Source organism: Hemitrygon akajei, chromosome 13 (assembly GCF_048418815.1).
Source record: "Hemitrygon akajei chromosome 13, sHemAka1.3, whole genome shotgun sequence".
Classification (NCBI taxonomy): Eukaryota; Metazoa; Chordata; class Chondrichthyes; order Myliobatiformes; family Dasyatidae; genus Hemitrygon; species Hemitrygon akajei.
Window position 1 is genome coordinate 39,837,320 of NC_133136.1, and position 18,809 is coordinate 39,856,128.

The 18,809-nt window shown below is 41.3% G+C and overlaps 1 protein-coding gene across 2 annotated transcripts in view; it reads right to left on the reverse strand.

The window, feature by feature from the left end:
- plpp1a (phospholipid phosphatase 1a) overlaps nucleotides 1-18,809 on the reverse strand; it is a 106,431-nt gene that overhangs the window by 48,581 nt on the left and 39,041 nt on the right. Inside the window, exon 2 of one of the 2 annotated variants that reach the window (XM_073064440.1) lies at nucleotides 3,939-4,090. The exons of the other annotated variant lie outside the window; for it this stretch is intronic. Within the exon in view, the coding sequence (XP_072920541.1) occupies nucleotides 3,939-4,090 (152 nt within the window). The remainder of the gene's footprint in view (nucleotides 1-3,938; nucleotides 4,091-18,809) is intronic. 2 annotated transcript variants of the gene reach the window in all.

Genomic DNA, 18,809 nt, shown 5'->3' on the forward strand with positions numbered 1-18,809 from the left:
GAGACAGCAAAGCGCTAGATTGTTCAATCAGACCGAAAATACACCATCAAAATGTAAATTATAGCTTCCAATAGAGGCAGAACCATACTTGAAAGAAGAAGTAAAAGAAGTCGTTTTGTGAGCTGTCTGGAGGATGTTGCCTTTGGGTGCACTGTTCAATGTCAATATCTACCAGGCATTGTGGCACAGGATAGCAGCGTGGCACAAGAGAACAGTGAGGCAGCAGACACCAGAAGCCTCACAGTCTAAGTTTATAAATGAGTAGGCAAATGAAGATTATGACTGAAGCATATCTGGGAACATTACCAGGGGGATTAATGACTTGAGCAGGGTGCAGCCACCAAAGAGTGTGTTGTCTTCCCTGCTGTGCCTCAGGTACTGGGCACTCCTGCAGCTGGCCTACAGCAGGTCATGGCGTACCACTGAAGAATATAAAGCCTAACACTACATGTTTTGAACCAATCTTCCTAGTCAGCAAACAGTGATGCAATCCTACAAATTAAAGAGCTAAATAACCATTTCCAAACAACTATTGCAGCAGATTATGAAACAGAACTCGATAAAGCTGGTCATTTACAAATATGAAAATCTAACATAGTACACATAATGTAGAACTACCCATCTTATTTGGCAGTTCTAAAAAACTAGTGTAACAAGATACATATATATGACCTTTACAATGGGTGCAGTACATTATCATGAAAATACAAAGCTCTCATTATCACTCATGGCAACCTTACTGTAATTGCTTGACAGAATCATAAAGATAGAGAGCCTGTGAAAAAGTATTCAACTCCCCTCAACCATTTTCACATTTTACTGTCTCATTTTTTAATTTAAAGTATATTTAAGTAGGATTTTTTGAGCTACAAAATATTGTGCATCATGTCAAATCAAAAGAAAAATTCCAAAACCTATCAACAATTTACTAAAAATTAAAAACCAACCTTAAGGCTAAAAAGTATTCATCCTGACGCTAACCTTCCTCAGGTGCAATATACTGTATTACCTTACCAACTCACCCAATTTGTTGATGCAGAAAAGTGGAGGATCACCAGTTTTCAATGAACTTCTAAGAATAAATATCCCCCCTCTCTCTAAGGTCCAATAGTATGGTAGATTTTCAACAGGCCAAACCAAAATTAAGACAAAAGAGCATTCAAAACGGGGAAATGATAATAGAGAAGCACAAATCTGGGGAAGGGTACAGGACCATCTTGAAGGCACTGAACATACCTTGGAGCTCAGTGCAGTGATTCGTGAATAGGTGAAAAAAAATATGAAACCACAGCCACACAGCCTAGCACAGGCTGCCGCTCTAAACTTAGTTGCCGCAGAATAATGGCACTTGTACGAGAGGCTACTGTGATACCAATAGCCACTCTGAGTGAGCTGCAGAATTCAGTGGCTGCAACTGGAGATTCAGTTCATTTCACCACGATCTGTAAGGCCTTGCACAAAAGGGGTACTTATGGAAGAGTGGACACCCGCTTGGTGGCACAATGCAATCAGTGCCGGACTCCGGAGTGAAGGTTCCCGAGTTCGAATCCAAGTCAGGTTGAGCGTCGAGTTAGCAACTCAGCCTCGTAAAAACAAGAATAGCTTGCTACGGAAACACCGTCATGATGGTGCCCCGATAACTCCACTGCCGAGTTAAGGGCTACTCTTCTCTTCTTCTTCTTCTATGGAAGAGTGACAAGGAAGAAGCCCTGGCTAAAATGAAAAGTGTCAGTTAGATGATGCTGTAAAGATGTAGACGAGGGTCATGTGATCGGATGAGACTAAAGTGAAACTTTTCGGCCTCAACACTAAGCTGTACACATGGTATAAATCTAATACTGCACATCAGCCAGTTAACACCATTCCTATTGCAAAGAACGGTGGAGGTAGAATCATGCTATGTGGATACCTTTCAGCAGCAGGGGCTAGAAATCTGTTTAGGGTTGAGGGGAAGATGAATGCTACTACATACAGATAGATCCTGGATAAAAACTTGCTAGGCTGGGCAGGACAACACCCCAAAGCACACTGCCAGAGCAACCATGAAATGAAGAAAATTTATGTCCTTGAATGGCCCAGTCAGAGTCCGAACATTAACCCAATGAACATCTCAAGACTGCTGTCCATCACCACTCCCCAACTAGCCCAGCATAGCATGAACAATTTTGCAAGGAGACATGGGCAAATCTTGCTCCATCACATTGTGCAAAGGCAATAGAGGCTTATCCACAAAGACTACTGGTTGTAATAGCTGTGAGAGGTGGTTCAACTAAGTACTGAGCAAAAGGGGATGAATACTTTTGAACTGCTGACGTTACAGTTTTTGGATTTTTAGTTTCTCATGCTTTACAATTTCCCCTGGTTTTTGGCTCTACTGTGAAAAAAGGAGCGTGTGATTCACAAATAAAAATTTTCACTTAAATTGATCAATATCCCTGGTTGTAATACTCATTTATGTGAAGAAAGGGTTGTGGGCTGAATACTTTTACAAAGCTGTGTAAGAATAAACAACTTTTTTTTGTAGCTAACCTGCTTAGAAAGGAAGTAGCATATAGCAAGTAATACATACTTTCTCTTTTTATAAAAACTTTGATCCACCAATTGAATATCACCATCCAATTATCCTTCTCATCTGTCAGGAAAGTCTAATACATTTATTTAAGAAGGCCTTTTCTGGTTGGTTGTCGGTGACTAGTGGTATTCCACAGTGGTCAGTGTTGGGACCACTTCTTTTCACATTATACGTCAATGATCTAGATGACAGAATAGATGGCTTTGTGGCCAAGTTTGCAGACGAAGCAAAGAGAGGTGGAGGGGCAGGTAGTGCAGATGAAGCACAGAGTCTGCAGAGTCCACAGATTAAAAGAAGTGGCAGAAGAAATATGGTGTACAGAAGTGTATAGTCATGCACCTTGGTAGAAGGAATAAAAGTATAGACTATTTTCTAAATAGGGAACAAATTCAGAAATCACAGGTGCAAATGAACATGGGAGAGTCCTCATGCAGAATTCCCTAAAGGTTAACTTGCAGGTTTAGTCAGTGGTAAGGAAGGTAAATGCAAAGTTAGCATTCATTTTGAGAGAACTAGAATATAAAAACAAAGATGGAACACTGAGACTTCATAAGAAATTGTTCAGACTGCACTTGGCAGTACTGTGAGCAGTTTGGGGGCACTTTTCTAAGAAAGGGTGTGCTGACATTGGAGAGGGTGAAGAGGAGGCTTATGAGAATGAATGGATAAATGTATGAGGAGCATTTGATGACTCTAGGCTTGTACTCACTAGAGTTGAGAAGAATTGGGGGGGGGGGGATCTCATTGAAACCTATCGAGTACTGATAGGCCTAGATAGAGTAGATGTGAAGAGGATGTTTCCTATAGTGTCCCCTACAGTCAGAATACAAGGATGTCCCTTTAGAACAGATATGAGGAGGAGTTTAGTTAGCCAGAGGGTGGTGTAAATCTGTGTAATTCATTGGCACAGAAGGCTGTGGAAGCCAAGTCAGTGGGAATATTCAAAGCAGAGGTTGACAGGTTCTTGATTAGTAATGGTGTCAAAAGTTATGGGGGAAGGCAGGAGAACAGGGCTGAGGGGGTTAATAAATCAGCCATGATGTGACAGTGCAGCAGACTCAATGAGTCAAATAGCTTCAATCTGCCCTTATGTCTTATACTCTTGATTCATATTCAGAATGAAACCTGAGTGACAAAGAAGGGCAAATTCAACAGCACATGTTGCCACTCAGCAATGTAGAGTTAATTAGGCGGTGACTAGGAAGTAGCCAAATTGTATCCCCTAGTCCACTAACACAAGTGTTAAAGGAGGGTCAAACAAGCCTTAGTTTTCCTTGAGTGATATATTCTTGTAATTATTAAACAGCATTATTGGCAATACCATATGAAAACAACAATTGTGTGGAATAAAAATGAGTTGACTTACTACCAGTAGAACAAGTGGAATAAAAGTGCCACCTAATAATTGGTAGGATATGGTGTCTTCTTTGTATGGATACTTGATGGTTTCATCATTACAGTAAAATCCACGTCTGAATGGAGAGCGCAGCGATGAAAGAATTGCAAAAGGCAATCCAGCTAGTAAAGCAATAAGAAACCAATCTGTCAGTTCAATGACAAACAATACAAGCTACTCCATGACTGGCGTCCAAACATTACCTGACATTAATGCACCATAACAGACACCAGACCACAAGTTTAAAGCAAAAGAAAATTTACAGGCATTTGTTGTGGCTACTGATGGCACACAAATATATTGATTTGTGAAGTCACGCAAACTGACTGCTTTGGGTAGACTGCCAGGAAAAGTACCAGTGTTGTCTGCTGCCATGTGTATCCTATCAACCAGGTGAGTGGCAGAAGAGTGCCAGCCATTCACTTCAGAACTGTGGAGAACTAAGAGAAAAAAATATTATTGCTAGAAAAAAAACGATGGCTTTATAAGCAGCAGCTGGAAGGTAAACAACATAGAATCAGATAAATGATTAATGAACACACAGTCTCCTATCATTTTAATAGACTGCCTTAGACATGAATTTTATGTTTATTAGAGCTGTAATTTCTAGGTCCAACCAATGAATTGTTGCTAACAATGGTAAAAGCATTGTAATTAAATGTTACATTTCTTCATAGTTTTCCCCAATGATCTGTACTGAGCGACCAGTTCCACAATTCATACCCTCCACTGGACAACCACAACCTCACCAACATGAGATGGGGGTGAGAAGGAAAAGCCCCAAAATATCACAGTGGCATTAAATAACATTTTTGGCCAAATCCAAGATAACTTGTAGATCCTATGAATTCATGGCAGTTGGCACAAATATATACAAAATGGGTATCTATCAAAATAACCCATTGAATAAGGAGGCCTCTCTGATGTGAACATAAGCTGAAATTCAAGAAACTAACTTCTATTTATAGATAACAGCATCATGATAATATGATGATAATCCAGACAATAACATCATGATAGTATGCGACATGTGCATCAGAACGTTATGTAAATTGTTCCTGAAACTTTATAATCTGCAGTGCATAAACACTAAAGAGTATAATTTGATTAGCTCAAATGATGACTTTTAAGTCATTCCTAAATTAAATAATTGCTGCAAAACAATTAACAGAACAATGATAAAGAAAATAAGAAATGTTTAGAACTACAGGTGACCCCCCCCCCCCCAATTATGGACAATCGGATAACAGAAATATGCTGTTACAGAATTCACAAATCATTTTCCAGAAATTTGAAATAGGGAATAAAAATCACTCTACAAAAGTTATATGAAAAAGTTAATAAATAAACACAAGATTGTTTTATTTTCTTTACATTTCTTTATGTAATGGCAGCAGATGGTGCTTTGCATTATGGAAAATCAGGATATGGACTATTTTCTAAGAAATACAAACACCCCCCCCCCCATGATGCAAGGGTTGTTTGTATCCCTTAAAAAGGTTGAGAATATTCTGAAATTTTTCTTCACAGAATATTGAGGCTATAGAAGTAAACTACAAATAAGGTTTTACTATTGCGGCTCTGACCCACTACTGTTTTCTCTGGCTGTGTTGAAACTGTTCCTTGCTGTGGTACTGAGCACTAAACTAAAATCTGAGAGTCAAAGTCATACAGCATGGCAGCAAGCTCTTCAGCCCAGCTCATCTATGCTGACCAAAATGTATTTTTAAGCTTGTCTCATTTGCCTGCATTTAGTTGATTATCTGGGTTTTTTTCTTATCCATGCACGTCCAAATGTCTTTTGAATATTATTGCACCTGACTTTACCACATCCTTTAGCAGCTTGTTTCATATAGCAACCATCCTTTGTGTGAAAAAATTGCTCCTCAATCCCTTTTAAATCTTTCTCCTCTCTCTGTAAAGACTATACCCTCTAGTTTTAACCTCTCCTTTCCTGGGAAAAAGACTATGACCATGCACCTTATCTATGCCTCTCATGATTTTACATATCTCTAAACAGTCACTACACAATCTGCTACATTCCAGGCGTAAGAACCGCAGCCTATTGAACCTATACAGTACTTTTAACTCAAGCTGTCCAGTCCTAGGAACAACCTTGATCTTTTCTCAGCAGGTCCGGCAGCATCCGTTGAAATGAGCAGTCAATGTTTTGGGCCCAGACCCTTCATCAGGGCTAAAGAAGGAGGGGGCAGGGGCCCTATGAAGAAGGCCTCCTCTACTGCCATGATGAGGCCAAACTCAGGTTGGAGGAGCAACACTTCATATACTGTCTGGGTAGTCTCCAGCCCCTTTGTATGAACATCGAATCCTCCAACTTCCAGTAATTCCCTCTGTGGTGAACTACATATACCTGTCTGGACACGCCCCCCCTCCCCCGCTGACTGCTCCTGTGGCTCCTCCCACGGACCCCGGTATAAAGGCAATTGGAGACATCGCCCTGGCCTCAGTCTCCAGGATGTAGTGTGGTGGTCAATTGCTGCTTGTTCTTTCTTCCAGCCAATAAAAGCCTATATCTCGCCTCACGTCTCAGAGAGTTATTGATGGTGCATCACCCTCCCTCTCCCTTCCTGCATCCCACCTTCACTCTGTCTCCTCTTCTAGCTGCCTATCACCTCTCTCATGATTCTGCCTTCTTCTACTACCCATAGTGCTTTCCCCTTAGATTCCTTCTTCACCTCTCCTGCCTATCCCCTCCCTGCTTCCCCTCCCCCACCCCTTGATCTTTCCTCTAATTGGTTTTTCACCTGGCACATTCCACCCTCCCCCCCCACCTTCTTTATAGGGCCCCTGCCCCCCCTCCTTCAGTCCTGATGAAGGGTCTCGGCCGAAAATGTTGACTGCTCCTTTCAACGGATGCTGCCCGACCTGCTGAGTTCATCCAGCTTGTTTGTACATGTTTATTTGACCACAGCATCTGCAGTGTACTTTGTGTTTACTTGATCTTTTCTGCTCCCTTTTCAGCTTAATAGCAAACTTCCTATAGGTTAGTGAGCAGAATTAAATACAATACTTCAAGTCTGGTTTCACCAGGGAGTTATACAGATGTAACATGATATCTCAACTCCTGAAGGGTCTCAGCCTGTTGAGGGTCTCTGCATGGTTCCTGCTTGACCTGCAGAATTTCTCCAGCATTTTGTGTGTGTTCCTGTACTCAGTGCTCTGACTGATGAGCACAAGTATAACAAATGTCTTCTTCACCACCTATGTTGCCACTTGCAGAAAACTACCGGTATGTACCTGTGCCCCTAGGGGTACTTGTTCTACAACACTTTTCAGTTCCTTACATCTAGTGTGCCCTGATTAACCGATTTAAATGACAAAATTGTATTCCCTTGCACTTGTCTGATTTAAATTCTATCTGCCATTCGTCAGCCTTCAGGAAGTGTCTTTCTGTTTCTATGCTGTATTACTATATGATTCTGATGACCCTGTTGCTCGTCTGACATTTCTGACAAGGAAATAAAGATGGTGTAGTATTTCTTAAACAACACAGCTTAAGAGAATTCATGTCCTTTCTTGGAGTCAATTCCCTTGACAAGTAGCACATTTGATTCACAGATTGTTACACAACAGCCCCATATCTCTTCTACATTGTGTTGGTGGGCACATTTACCTGGATTAAAAAGATATTAGCTATATGGAATACCTTTCAATGTTGGTTGCTAGATCTCTTCAGATACAAAATAATCAAAGTATCAGATTGTATTTTTCAAGCAGACATGGCTCTGTAAATTGCATGTGTTTGGGATTATCCATAATTTTTTGACAAAGACTTTCTTTTTCAATGATTTCACAGAGCATCAATTAGTACTACACATAGAAACTGTGTCTGTAAATTAGAACAGTTTACGGTAAGTGAAACCAAAGTGATAATTACCTCACAAGGCCTAAGGATTAGCATCACCTGCATTCCAGCAAACGCCCTGCCTCATAGACCCCAAGGAGTAGAACCAACTACATTCCAGGAAACACCCTTCCATTCTCTGTATTTGTGAAAGGTTTGGCACAAATTTGACATTTCATAACAATGTGAACATAGCAGCACTTACAATAAAATTAAACCAAAGGCCCAAGGGCTTTTGGCATGTAACAAAAAATTTCAAAGGTAAGCAGTAGGGAGTGAAATGTAATAGAATGATCTAACTTTATTGGATTCTAAACAAGATATTCAAGCAAGCTATGCAAATGCAAGGAAAGGAGTGGGTTGACATCATTCCAGCCAAGCCCATTTCTGTCTTCAGGAACAATAAAGGAATTCAGCAGGCTGGGCAGCATCGGTTGAGGAGGAATTTTTGTTCACCTGGAAGCATTTACAATACCTTTACTCCCTCAGATACTATTCAACCCACTGAGTTCTTCCACCAGATTGCTTTTGCTCCAGATTCCAGTATCTGCAGTCTCTTGCGTCTCCATTTCTATCCTCGCAGGCAATGGCATTTGACCTTGGCCCAGAATATCCCAGGCACCTTTCCAGAGCAGCTGCACATTGCAAACCAAATCAGTCAGACTAGAAACCTAACCTAAAACCATCCACTGTTATGACAACAGTGACAGTAAAAGCAAAACTTTTGAGGTGGATATGCTTAATATCCTACATTATGGCAACCAGAAGCGCACACAATATTCAATTTGTAGCCTTTCCAGTGTTTCCTGCTTTTACACTCTATACCCTTGCTAATGAAGACAAGCACCTGTCGTTTTGGGGAATTTGTACACACCCAGGCCTGCATTACCCAACATTCCCCAAGGCCCTATTTTGGCCTTGAGAATGAACACAGCCATTAAAAAAAAACTTAAGGTCATTCTGTCCCCTGTGCCTGGCTACCATTTAGATAAAATCTAGTATCAGTCAAATACAGAAAGCTATTCTGTTTGAGTTGAAGGACTAAAGTTTGGGTTACAGCCAACAAAGATGTGATTTAGATCAGGTTAAGAAACCCAATACATCAACCACAGACGGTACTTGAAATGTGAAAATCTAGAAGATGCAGAGCTATTAGTAATGCAGAAGACTGACGCCACTTTGCGAATGTAGGGAGAATAAAACAGAATTAGATTACTGAAAAATTAATATAAATGAGTAGTTGATAGCTGCCGTGGAAACTGTGAGCTAAAGGACCTGTATCTGTGCTGCATCTTTCTAGGACGCTATGCTCATTTCACATAGGAGACACAAGGGACAGCAGATGCTGGAATCTGGAGCAACAATCTGCAGAGAAACTCAGTGGGTTGAGCAATTTTTGTGAGAAGAAAGGTATTTGTGTCATGGTGCAGAGTTTTGACCTGAAATGTTGATGGGTGGCTCTAACGTCCACCATTGTGAAGAGCTTTGAAAGGCTTGTCATGGCTGGTCATGGTCATGAAGCATAGCTGCAGGGAAGCAGCATCCATCATCAAGGACCCCATCATTCAATGCTCTCTTCTTGCTGCTGTCTTCAGTAAGAAGGTACGGGAGCTTCAGGACCCTCACCTCCAGGTTCAGGAACAGTTATTACCCTTCAACCATCAGGGTCTTGAACCAGAGGGGATAAATTCACTTACAGTGCCTATAAAAAGTATTCACTCCGGGCCCCCTTTAGAAGTTTTCATGTTTTATGGTTTTACAACATTAAATCATAGTGGATCTAATTTGGCTTTTTTGACGCATCAACACAAAAAGACACTTTCGTGTCAAAGTGAAACTAGATCTCTGCAAAGTGATCTAAATTATAATAAAACACAAAATAATTGATTACGTAAGTATTTACCCGCTTCAAGTCAATATTTACTAGATGCATCTTGAGTACGGCCTTGAGTATGTGTGGATAGGTTTCTATCAGCTTTGTACATCTGGACACTGCAATTTTTCTCCATTCTTTACAAAGCTGCTCAAGCTCTGTCAGATTGTATGGGGATCGTGAGTGAACAGCCCGTTTCAATTCCTGCCATAAATTCTCAATTGGATTGAGGTCTGGACTCTGACTTGACCACTCCAGAACATTAACTTGGCAACACACACAAAATGCTGGAGGAACTCAGCAGGCCAGGCAGCATTTATGGAAAAGAGTACTGTCGACTTTCGGGCCGAGACCCTTCGTCAGAACTGGAGAGAAAAAAGATGAGAAGTCTGAGCAAGAAGGTGGGGTGAGGGGAGGAAGAAACCCAAGATGACAGGTGAAACTGGGAGTCAGAGGGGAAGCGTGAAGTAAAGAGCTGGAAAGTTGATTGGTGAAAGAGATAGAGGGGGAATCTGATAGGAGAGGACAGAAAGCCATGGAAGAAAAAAAAGGGAAGGAGCACCAGAGGGAGATGACGGACCGATAAGGTCAGAGGAGGAAATGGGAATGGTGAAGGGTGGTGGGGGGGATTCCAAAAGTTCAAGACATCAATGTTCATGCCATCAGGTTGGAGGCTACCCAGATGGAATACGAAGTGTTGCTCCTCCAACCTGAGTGTGGCCTCATCGCAACAGTGGGGGTGGTCATGGACTGACGTGCTGGAATGGGAATGGGAAATGGAATTAAAATGGGTGGACTCTGGGAAATCCCGCTTTTTCTGGCAGATTGGAGCATCAGTGCTCAGGGAAGCGGTCTCCCAATCTATGTCGAGTCTCACCAATATACAGCAGGCCATACCGGGAGCACCGGATACAGTAGATGACCCCAAAAGACTCACAGGAGAATTTTGTCTGGGTAGCCTCCGACGTGATGATATGAACGTCGATTTCTTGAAATTCTGGTAATGCCCAACTCCCCCCACAACATTCCCCAATCCCATTTCCCTCTCTCTTCACTTGCCTATCACCCCCCTCTGGTGCTTCTCCCCTTTTCTTTCTTCCGTGGCCTTCTGTCCTCTCCTATCAAACTCCCCCTTCTCCAGCCCTGTATCTCTTCCACCAATCAAATTCTCAGCTCTTTACATAACCTCTCCGCCTCACCCAGTTTCACCTACCACCTTGTGTTTCTTTCTCTCGCCCCCCCCCCCCCCCCACCTTTACTCTGACTCCTCATCCTTTTTTCTCCAATCCTGCTGAAGGGTCCCGGGCAATAACGTGGTCTGTTCTCTTTTCCATAGATGCTGCCTGCCCTCCTAAGTTCCTCAGACACTTTGTGAGTGTTGCTTGGATTTCCAGCATCTGCAGATTTTCTCTTGTTTGTGACAGGACATTAACTTTGTTGTTTTCAAGCCATTCCTGCGTAGCTTTAGCTTTATGCTTGGGACCATTGCCTTGCTGGAAAACAAAATCTTCTCCCAAGTTGCAGTTCTCTTGCAGACTGCTGCATCAGATTTTCCAACAGGATCTCCCTGTATTTTGCTGCATTCATTTTACCCTCTACCTCACAAGCCTTCCGTGGCCTGCTGCAGTGAAGCATCTCCACAGCAAGATGCAGTCACCATGCTTCATGGTAGGGATGGTGTGTTTTTGATTATGTGTGGTGTTTGGCTTATGCCAAACAGAGCATTTAGTCTTATAGCCAATAAACTCAGCTTTAGTTTCATCAGACCATAGAATCTTCTTCCAGCTGACTTCAGAGTCTTCCACATACCGATTGGCAAACTCTAGCCTAGATTTCATGTGAATTTTTTTTTCCAACAGTGGCTTTCTCTTTGCCACTCTCCCATAAAGCTGCGACTGGTGAAGCACCCAGACAACAGTTGTTGTATGTGCAGTCTCTCTCATCCCAGCCACTGAAGCTTGTAACTCCTCCAGAGTTGTCATAGATCTCTTGGTGGCCTCCCTCACTACTCCCCTTCTTGCACAGTCACTCAGTTTTTGAGGATGGTCTGCTCTAGGCAGATTTACAGCTGTGCCATATTCTTTTCATTTCTTGATGATTGGCTTAACTATACTCCAAGGGATATTCAGTGACCTGGAAATAGCCTTGTATCCATCTCCTAACTTGTGTTTTTCAATTACCTTTTTGCAGAGTTGCTTGGAGTGTTCTTTTGTCTTCATGGTGTAGTTTTTGCCAGGATACTGACTCACCAGCAGTTGGACCTTCCAGATACAGGTGTATTTTTACTACAATCAATTGGAACACTTTGTCTGCAAATAGGTCTCCAAAACCCGATCTCCATTTAACTAATTATGTGACCTACAAAATCAATTGGCTTCACCAGTGATAATTAGGTGTGTCATACTAAAGGGGAAGACAACTTATGCAATCAATTATTTTGTGCTTTTTATTTGTAATTAATTTAGGTCACTTTGTAGAGATCTGTTTTCACTTTAACACAAGTCTTTTTCTATTGATCAGTGTCAAAAAGGCCAAATTAAATTAATCTACTGTGATTCAATGTTGTAAAACAATAAAACATGAAAAATTCCAAAGGGGGGTGAATACTTTTTATAGGCACTTGCCCCATCATTGAACTGTTCTCACAACCTATGGACTCACTTTCAAGGACTCTTCATCTTATGTTCTCTATATTTGTTGCTTATTTATTTGTTATTATTATTGCTTTTCTTCTTTTTGTATTTGCAGTTTGTTGTCTTTTGCACATTGGCTGTCTGTCCATCCGCGTGGATGCAGTATTTCATTGATTCTTTTTGTGTTTCTTGTATTTACTATGATTGCCTGCAGGAAAATGAATTTCACAGTTGTATACTGTGACATATATGTACTTTGATAATCAATTTACTTTGAACTTTGTTTCGAATGACCCATTGCATTCACCTGTAGCTGAGCCAAGACTATGACAGATAGACTTGCCTCTACACTAATCTCTGGACAATAAAGACACCAAGTTTACAACACAGAACGTACAACAGTACAACACTGGACAGGTCATTCGGTCTAAGATTTCGCGCTGATCTTGATGGCAATTTATACTAAATGTCCTTCCCCTGTGTGTTATCTGTAACCCTTCCTATCCATGTGTCTATCCAAATTTCATCAAACTGCTTGCTTCCACTACTAAGCAGCTAACACTCTGCATTACAAAACTGCCTCTCAGGTCACTTTTATACTTTCACCCCGCCCCCCGCCCCCCAACCTTAAAAGCATGACCTCCAGTGTTTGGCATTTCTCCCATGGAGAAAAGTTTCTGACTGTCTACCCTATCTATGCCTCTCATTGTTTTACAAATATCAGATCTCCCTCAGCCTTAAACACTCTAAAGAGAAGAACTCAAGTTTGTCTACCCTGTCCTTATAGCTTATATTCCCTAATACAAGCAGCATCCTGGTAAACCTCTTCTGCACCAAATCCACAGTCTCCACATCCTCCCAATAATGGGGCAACCAGAACTGCACACAATACTTAATAGTCACAAAAGGTACTGCAGATGCAGGAAATCTAGAGCAATACACACAATGTGCTGGAGGACTTCAGCAGGTCAGGCAGCATCTATGGATGGGATTAACCAGTTGAATTTTTAGGCCAAGATGCTTCATCAGGACTTCATCCCAGTCCCAATGAAGAGTCTCAGCCTGAAATGTCAACTGTTAATTCCCATCCGTAGATGTTACCTGACCTGCTGAGCTCCTCCAGCACATTGCGTTTACACAATACTCTGAGTGCGTTCCAACCAAAGTTTTATATAACTGCAACCTAACTTCCTTTGGTCAAGAAGAAAATGGAGAAGTATGCAAAGCTTCAGAAGTTGGGATCAAATGAAGCACTTGAGTATAAAGAAGCCAGAAAAGGTCTAAAGAAGGGAATTGGGAAAGCCAGGAGGGGCCATGAAAAGTTCTTGACAAGTAAGATTAAAGTGAATCCCAAGGTATTCTATGCATACATCAAGAGAAAGAGGATAACTAGGGAGAGGGTGGGACAACTCAAGGGTAAAGAGGAAACATTTGCATGGATCCGAAGAATGTGAGTCAGGTATTTAATGAGTACTTTGTTTCAGCAAATATTAAGAAGGATATTGAGGACCACTGATATTGAGGATCAGTGCTTAGAGTATAAATATGTTAGGGTGCTTAGAGGTCAAGGAGGGGGAAGTGTTAGGCCTCATAATGAGTATTAAGGTGGATAAGTCCCCAAGTTATTGAAGGAGGCAAGATATGAGATTACTGGGGCCTTGACGAGTATCTTCATGCCCTCTCTAGTCACCAGCAAGGCCCTGGAGGACTGGAAAATGGCTAATGTTGTAACTCTATTTAAGAAGGGAACAAGGGAAAATTCTGGGAACTGAATAACAGTGAGTCTCAGGTCAGTTATTAGGCCAAGTGCTGGAGAAAAATTCTAGGGATAGGATGTATCAGCATTTGGAAATCCATGGTCTAATAAAGGAGAGCCAGTATGGCTTTGTGCGGGGCAGGTCGTGTCTTACCAACTTGAATTTTGACAAAACGAAGAGAGAGACTGATGATGGTAGGGCAGTCAACATTGTCTACATTGAACTTAGTAAGGCAACTTACACAGTCCCTCATGAGAGGCTGGTCTAGAAGGTTAAAATGCATGGGGTCTGCAGCAAATTGTCTGTTTGGATTCAGAACTGGCTTGCACATAGAAGACAGAAGGTAGTGGTTGAAGAGACTTATTCGAACTGGAGGTCTGTAATTAGTGGTGTTCCGCAGGGATCTGTGCTGGGACCTCTACTGTTTGTGACGTGTATAAACGACCTGGATGAAAATGTAGATGGGTGGATTTAGTAAGTTTGTGGATGATACCAAGACTGGCAGAGATGAAGATAATGTAGAAGACTGGCAAAGATTACAGCACAATACAGATCAGATGCAGATATAGGCAGAGAAATGGCAGATGAAGTTTAACCCAGATAAATATGAGGTGTTGGACATTGGTAGGGCAAATGCAAGGAGAGAGTACACTGTTAAGAGCAAGATCCATAACACTGTTGATGAACAGAGAGATATTGGGATCCAAGTTCATAGCTCCTTGAAAGCGGCTACACATGTCAATAAGGTGGTTAAGAAAGCTTAAAGAATGCTTGCTTTTAATCGTCAAGGCACTGAGTTCAAAAGTCATGAGGTTTTGTTGCAACTCTATAAAACTTTGCTCAGACCACAGTTCTGGTCACCCCACTGCAGGAAGGACGTTGAGGCTTTAGCAAGGGGGCAGAAGAGGTTTACCAGGATGCTGCCTAGTTTAGAGAACATGTGCTATCATGAGATGCTAGATAAACTTGGGTTGTTCTCTCTGGAACGGCGAAGGCCAAGGGGAGATTTGATAGAGGTTCATAAGATTATGAGACGCATAGATAGAGTGGACAGGGAGTATTTGGCTACCAGGGTTGAAATGCCTAATACCAGAGACATGCATTGAAGGTGAGAGGGGGTAGGTTCAAGGGAGATGTGAGGGATAAGTTTTTTTACTCAGAGAGTCATGAATGCCTGGAGTGCCCTGTCTGGTGTCTGGTAGAGGCAAATACATTAGAGGCTTTTAAGAGACATTTGGATGGGCACATGGATGTAAGGAAGATGGAGGAATATGGACATGGTGTAGGCAGGAGGGATTAGTGTTTGGGTGTTTTTGATTTGCTCTCTAGCTGGTTCGGCAAAATATTGTGGGCTGAATGGCCTGTTCCTGTGTTGTACTGTGCTATGTTATATTTGATTTAATGAGCAGGTGTACAGGTGTACCTAATAAAATGCCCACTGAGTGCATATTTCTCTGTATTCTTTGCTAGCCCTTTATTATGTCTACAACTGAACCAATCTTGGTACTATCCAAGATAGCTACGTAATTAATTACTTGTTTCAATTCAATGATCCTTAGTCACAAAAGAATAATGTTTATTCTTCAAATCCAGACCACTAAAAATATCAAGGGATACTTGGGGTTAGAAAAGAAGGGAAAATAATGTTATGACAAATAGCAAGTGCTCGACTCTGCAGGAAATCTGGAAGAGTACTGTTGGTGCAAGGGTGAAATTAAGAAGCATACTTCGAAGTAGAAAGGGTATGAGAAATGGTGATATGTTAATAAAAAAAGCAACCTCAAATTGTTTTATAAATATGATAAGGTATAGAGATTAATAAAGGAATATGTAGTTCCCACCTGAAAGCAAAACAACAGCCAGTGTGTAGGCAGAAAACACGTGTGTTGTCCTATGAGGGGTATTGATAGGGTAAATGCAAGCAGTGACAAGAATTTGTTATCATATATGAGGAGTAGTGTCGAAGTCGAAAACAGACACCAACAAAGAAAGGAACAGTAAATTTAAAAATGAATACAGTCAGCCCTCCTTATCCGCAAATTCAACCAATCGTGAAAACCCGGACGTGCTCTTCCAGCACTTGTTGTTCAAGCATGTACAGACTTTTTTTCTTGTCATTATTCCCTAAACAATGCAGTATAACAACTATTTTACATAGCATTTACATTGTATGAGGTATTATAAGTAATCTAGAGATGATTTAAAATATACAGGAGGATGTGCGTGGGTTATCCTGGATAGGGATCGAAAAAAATCATAAGTTCTCTTACTAAGTAAGTCGGAACAGGTACATCCGGTATTATTTAGCGTCAGTTAGTCAAACGTTTGCATTCGTATACAGTATATATTTTAAGTTTCTATGCATATAAAACACTTAAGAACATAAGTTTCAGCGCCGGGCTCAGGAAGTTCCTGAGTTCGATCTAGTGACAGATCATTATCGAGGGCAATCTTCACCATGCCGGGTTGATGTGGACGGTCAAAAACCCAAAACCCCAAAACCCAATAATTAAACCACTGTGTTGCTTAGTAATAATTGTAGCTTCCATCGGGGCAGAGCCTTTCTCACTTTATCCTTTAAAATTGTTCCGATCGTTGACTGAAGTAGCCTAATGCTTTTCCAATGACCGGTAGCGTTTCACCTCTTTCCGATCGCTTTATTATTTCCACTTTATTTTCAATGGTTATCGTGATTATTTTTGTGAACAGAAACACTGCGGTTTCAGATCTCTGCCGCTGGGTCCTAATGTCCACCGCACTGAGACAGATTGAATAAGGGACTTGAGCATCCACGAATTTTGGTATCCGCGAGGGGTCCCGGAACTAATCCCTCGCGGATAAGGAGGGCCGACTGTAAATCACCAGTTTTGTAAAATTACTTTATGTGCCTCAGATCTTTAATTAATCCTGACCCACTGAGTTCCTCCAGCAGCTTTTGTTTTGCTCATGGTATCAAGGTAGTTAGAAGAAGAAACAAGATAAAGTATCTCGATAAATGGCTAAATGTAGTCAAAGGGCTGCATGTCCTACTCTTGTTCACAAGTTATCTCAAGCATATCACATTTATTTGTAAATAAAGTTACAATAATGTTGATACTGTTATTAAAGGCTTTGCTGATTGGGATAAAAGTTACACAAGCAGAGGAAAATTATGACAAATCCTTCCTGCTCTTCAGGCATTGTGATACTGGTGTAACAGTATGGAGCAAAGACAGTTTTTGGTTAGAAAGCTCTCTATACTGTATACAGTAAATAGGTTATATACTGTAATTCTGAATGTATAAGTCAATACACAGAACTGATCAAGCATTATAGTGCACCTCGTTGCAGTTTTGATTAGAGTCATAGAGGAGTACAGCACAGAAACAGGCCCTTTGGTCCATTTAGTCCATGCTGAAACCATTTAAACTGCCTACTCCCACTGACCTGCACCGAAACCTCCATACCCCTACTATCCTCATGTCTATCCAAACTTCTCTTAAAATGTTGAAATTGAGCTTGCATGCACCACTTGTGCTGGCAGCTCATTCCACACTCTCACGACCCTCTGAGTGAAGATGTTTCCCCTCAAATTTCCCTCAAGCTTCTCACCATTCAACCTTAACCCATGACCTCTAGCTGTGGTCCCACCCAACCTCAGTGGAAAAAGCCTGCTTGCATTTATCCTATCTATACCCCTCATAATCTTGCATACCTCTATCATATCTCCTCTCAATCGTCCACTTCCTAAGGAACACAGTCCCAGCCTATTCAATCTTTCCTTATAACTCAAGTCCACCAGACCCGGCAACATTCTTGCAAATTTTCTCTGCACTCGATCAACCTTGTTTATATCTTCCTTGTAGGTAGGTGACCAGAACTGCACACTACTCCAAATTAGACCTCACCAACATCCTATATAACATCTCACCTTCAGTACTCAAATATATTGATTTATGAAGGCCAATGTCCCAAAAGCTTTCTTTATGACTCTATCTACCTGTATATTACTCTAATTCTGTGTATTACTGGTTCATTTTAGTTAGTGTGCTATTTATCACTGATACCATGCAGGAAATTTTGTAAAAAAAAAATTAACCAGAATATTTGTATTTTGCTTCAGGTCATCAAAATATTTGCTGCTCACATTCCAATTGCAACAGGTCCTGCAAAGTCTTTTGTTTAGAACACCTACCCTGGTCTTCAGATCCTTCAATGGCCTTGCACATCTTTTTTCTCTGTATTCTTCTTAGGTTTGCACCTTTCTGAGATCTGCATTCCTGGTGACCCAATTCCCAGAATACCATCATTATATCATTAGCAGGGTACATGTACATGGTTCCCTGAAAGTGGTGACGTAGGTAGACAGAGTGGTGAAAGAAGGTGTATGGCATGCTGCTTTCATCAGATAAGGCACTAAGTACAGGAATTGGGACATCATGTTACACCTGTACAAGCCAGTGGCAAGACCACTCCTTGAATCTTGTGTGCAGTTCTGGTTGCTATTCTATAGGAAGGATGTGATTATGCTAGAGAAGGGTGGTGCAGAGAAGACTTAAACCTCCCTGTAAGCCTCTTACTCGTCATCCTAAAAGCCTGATCTCCGACAATTCTGTCGGGGGGATAAATTCCTGCCATCTATCCTGTTTATGCCTCTTAGTTTTGTATTTCTCTATTCTGCTCCAAAGAAAACAATCCCAGTTTATGTGATCGCTCCTCATAATTGTAATTTCC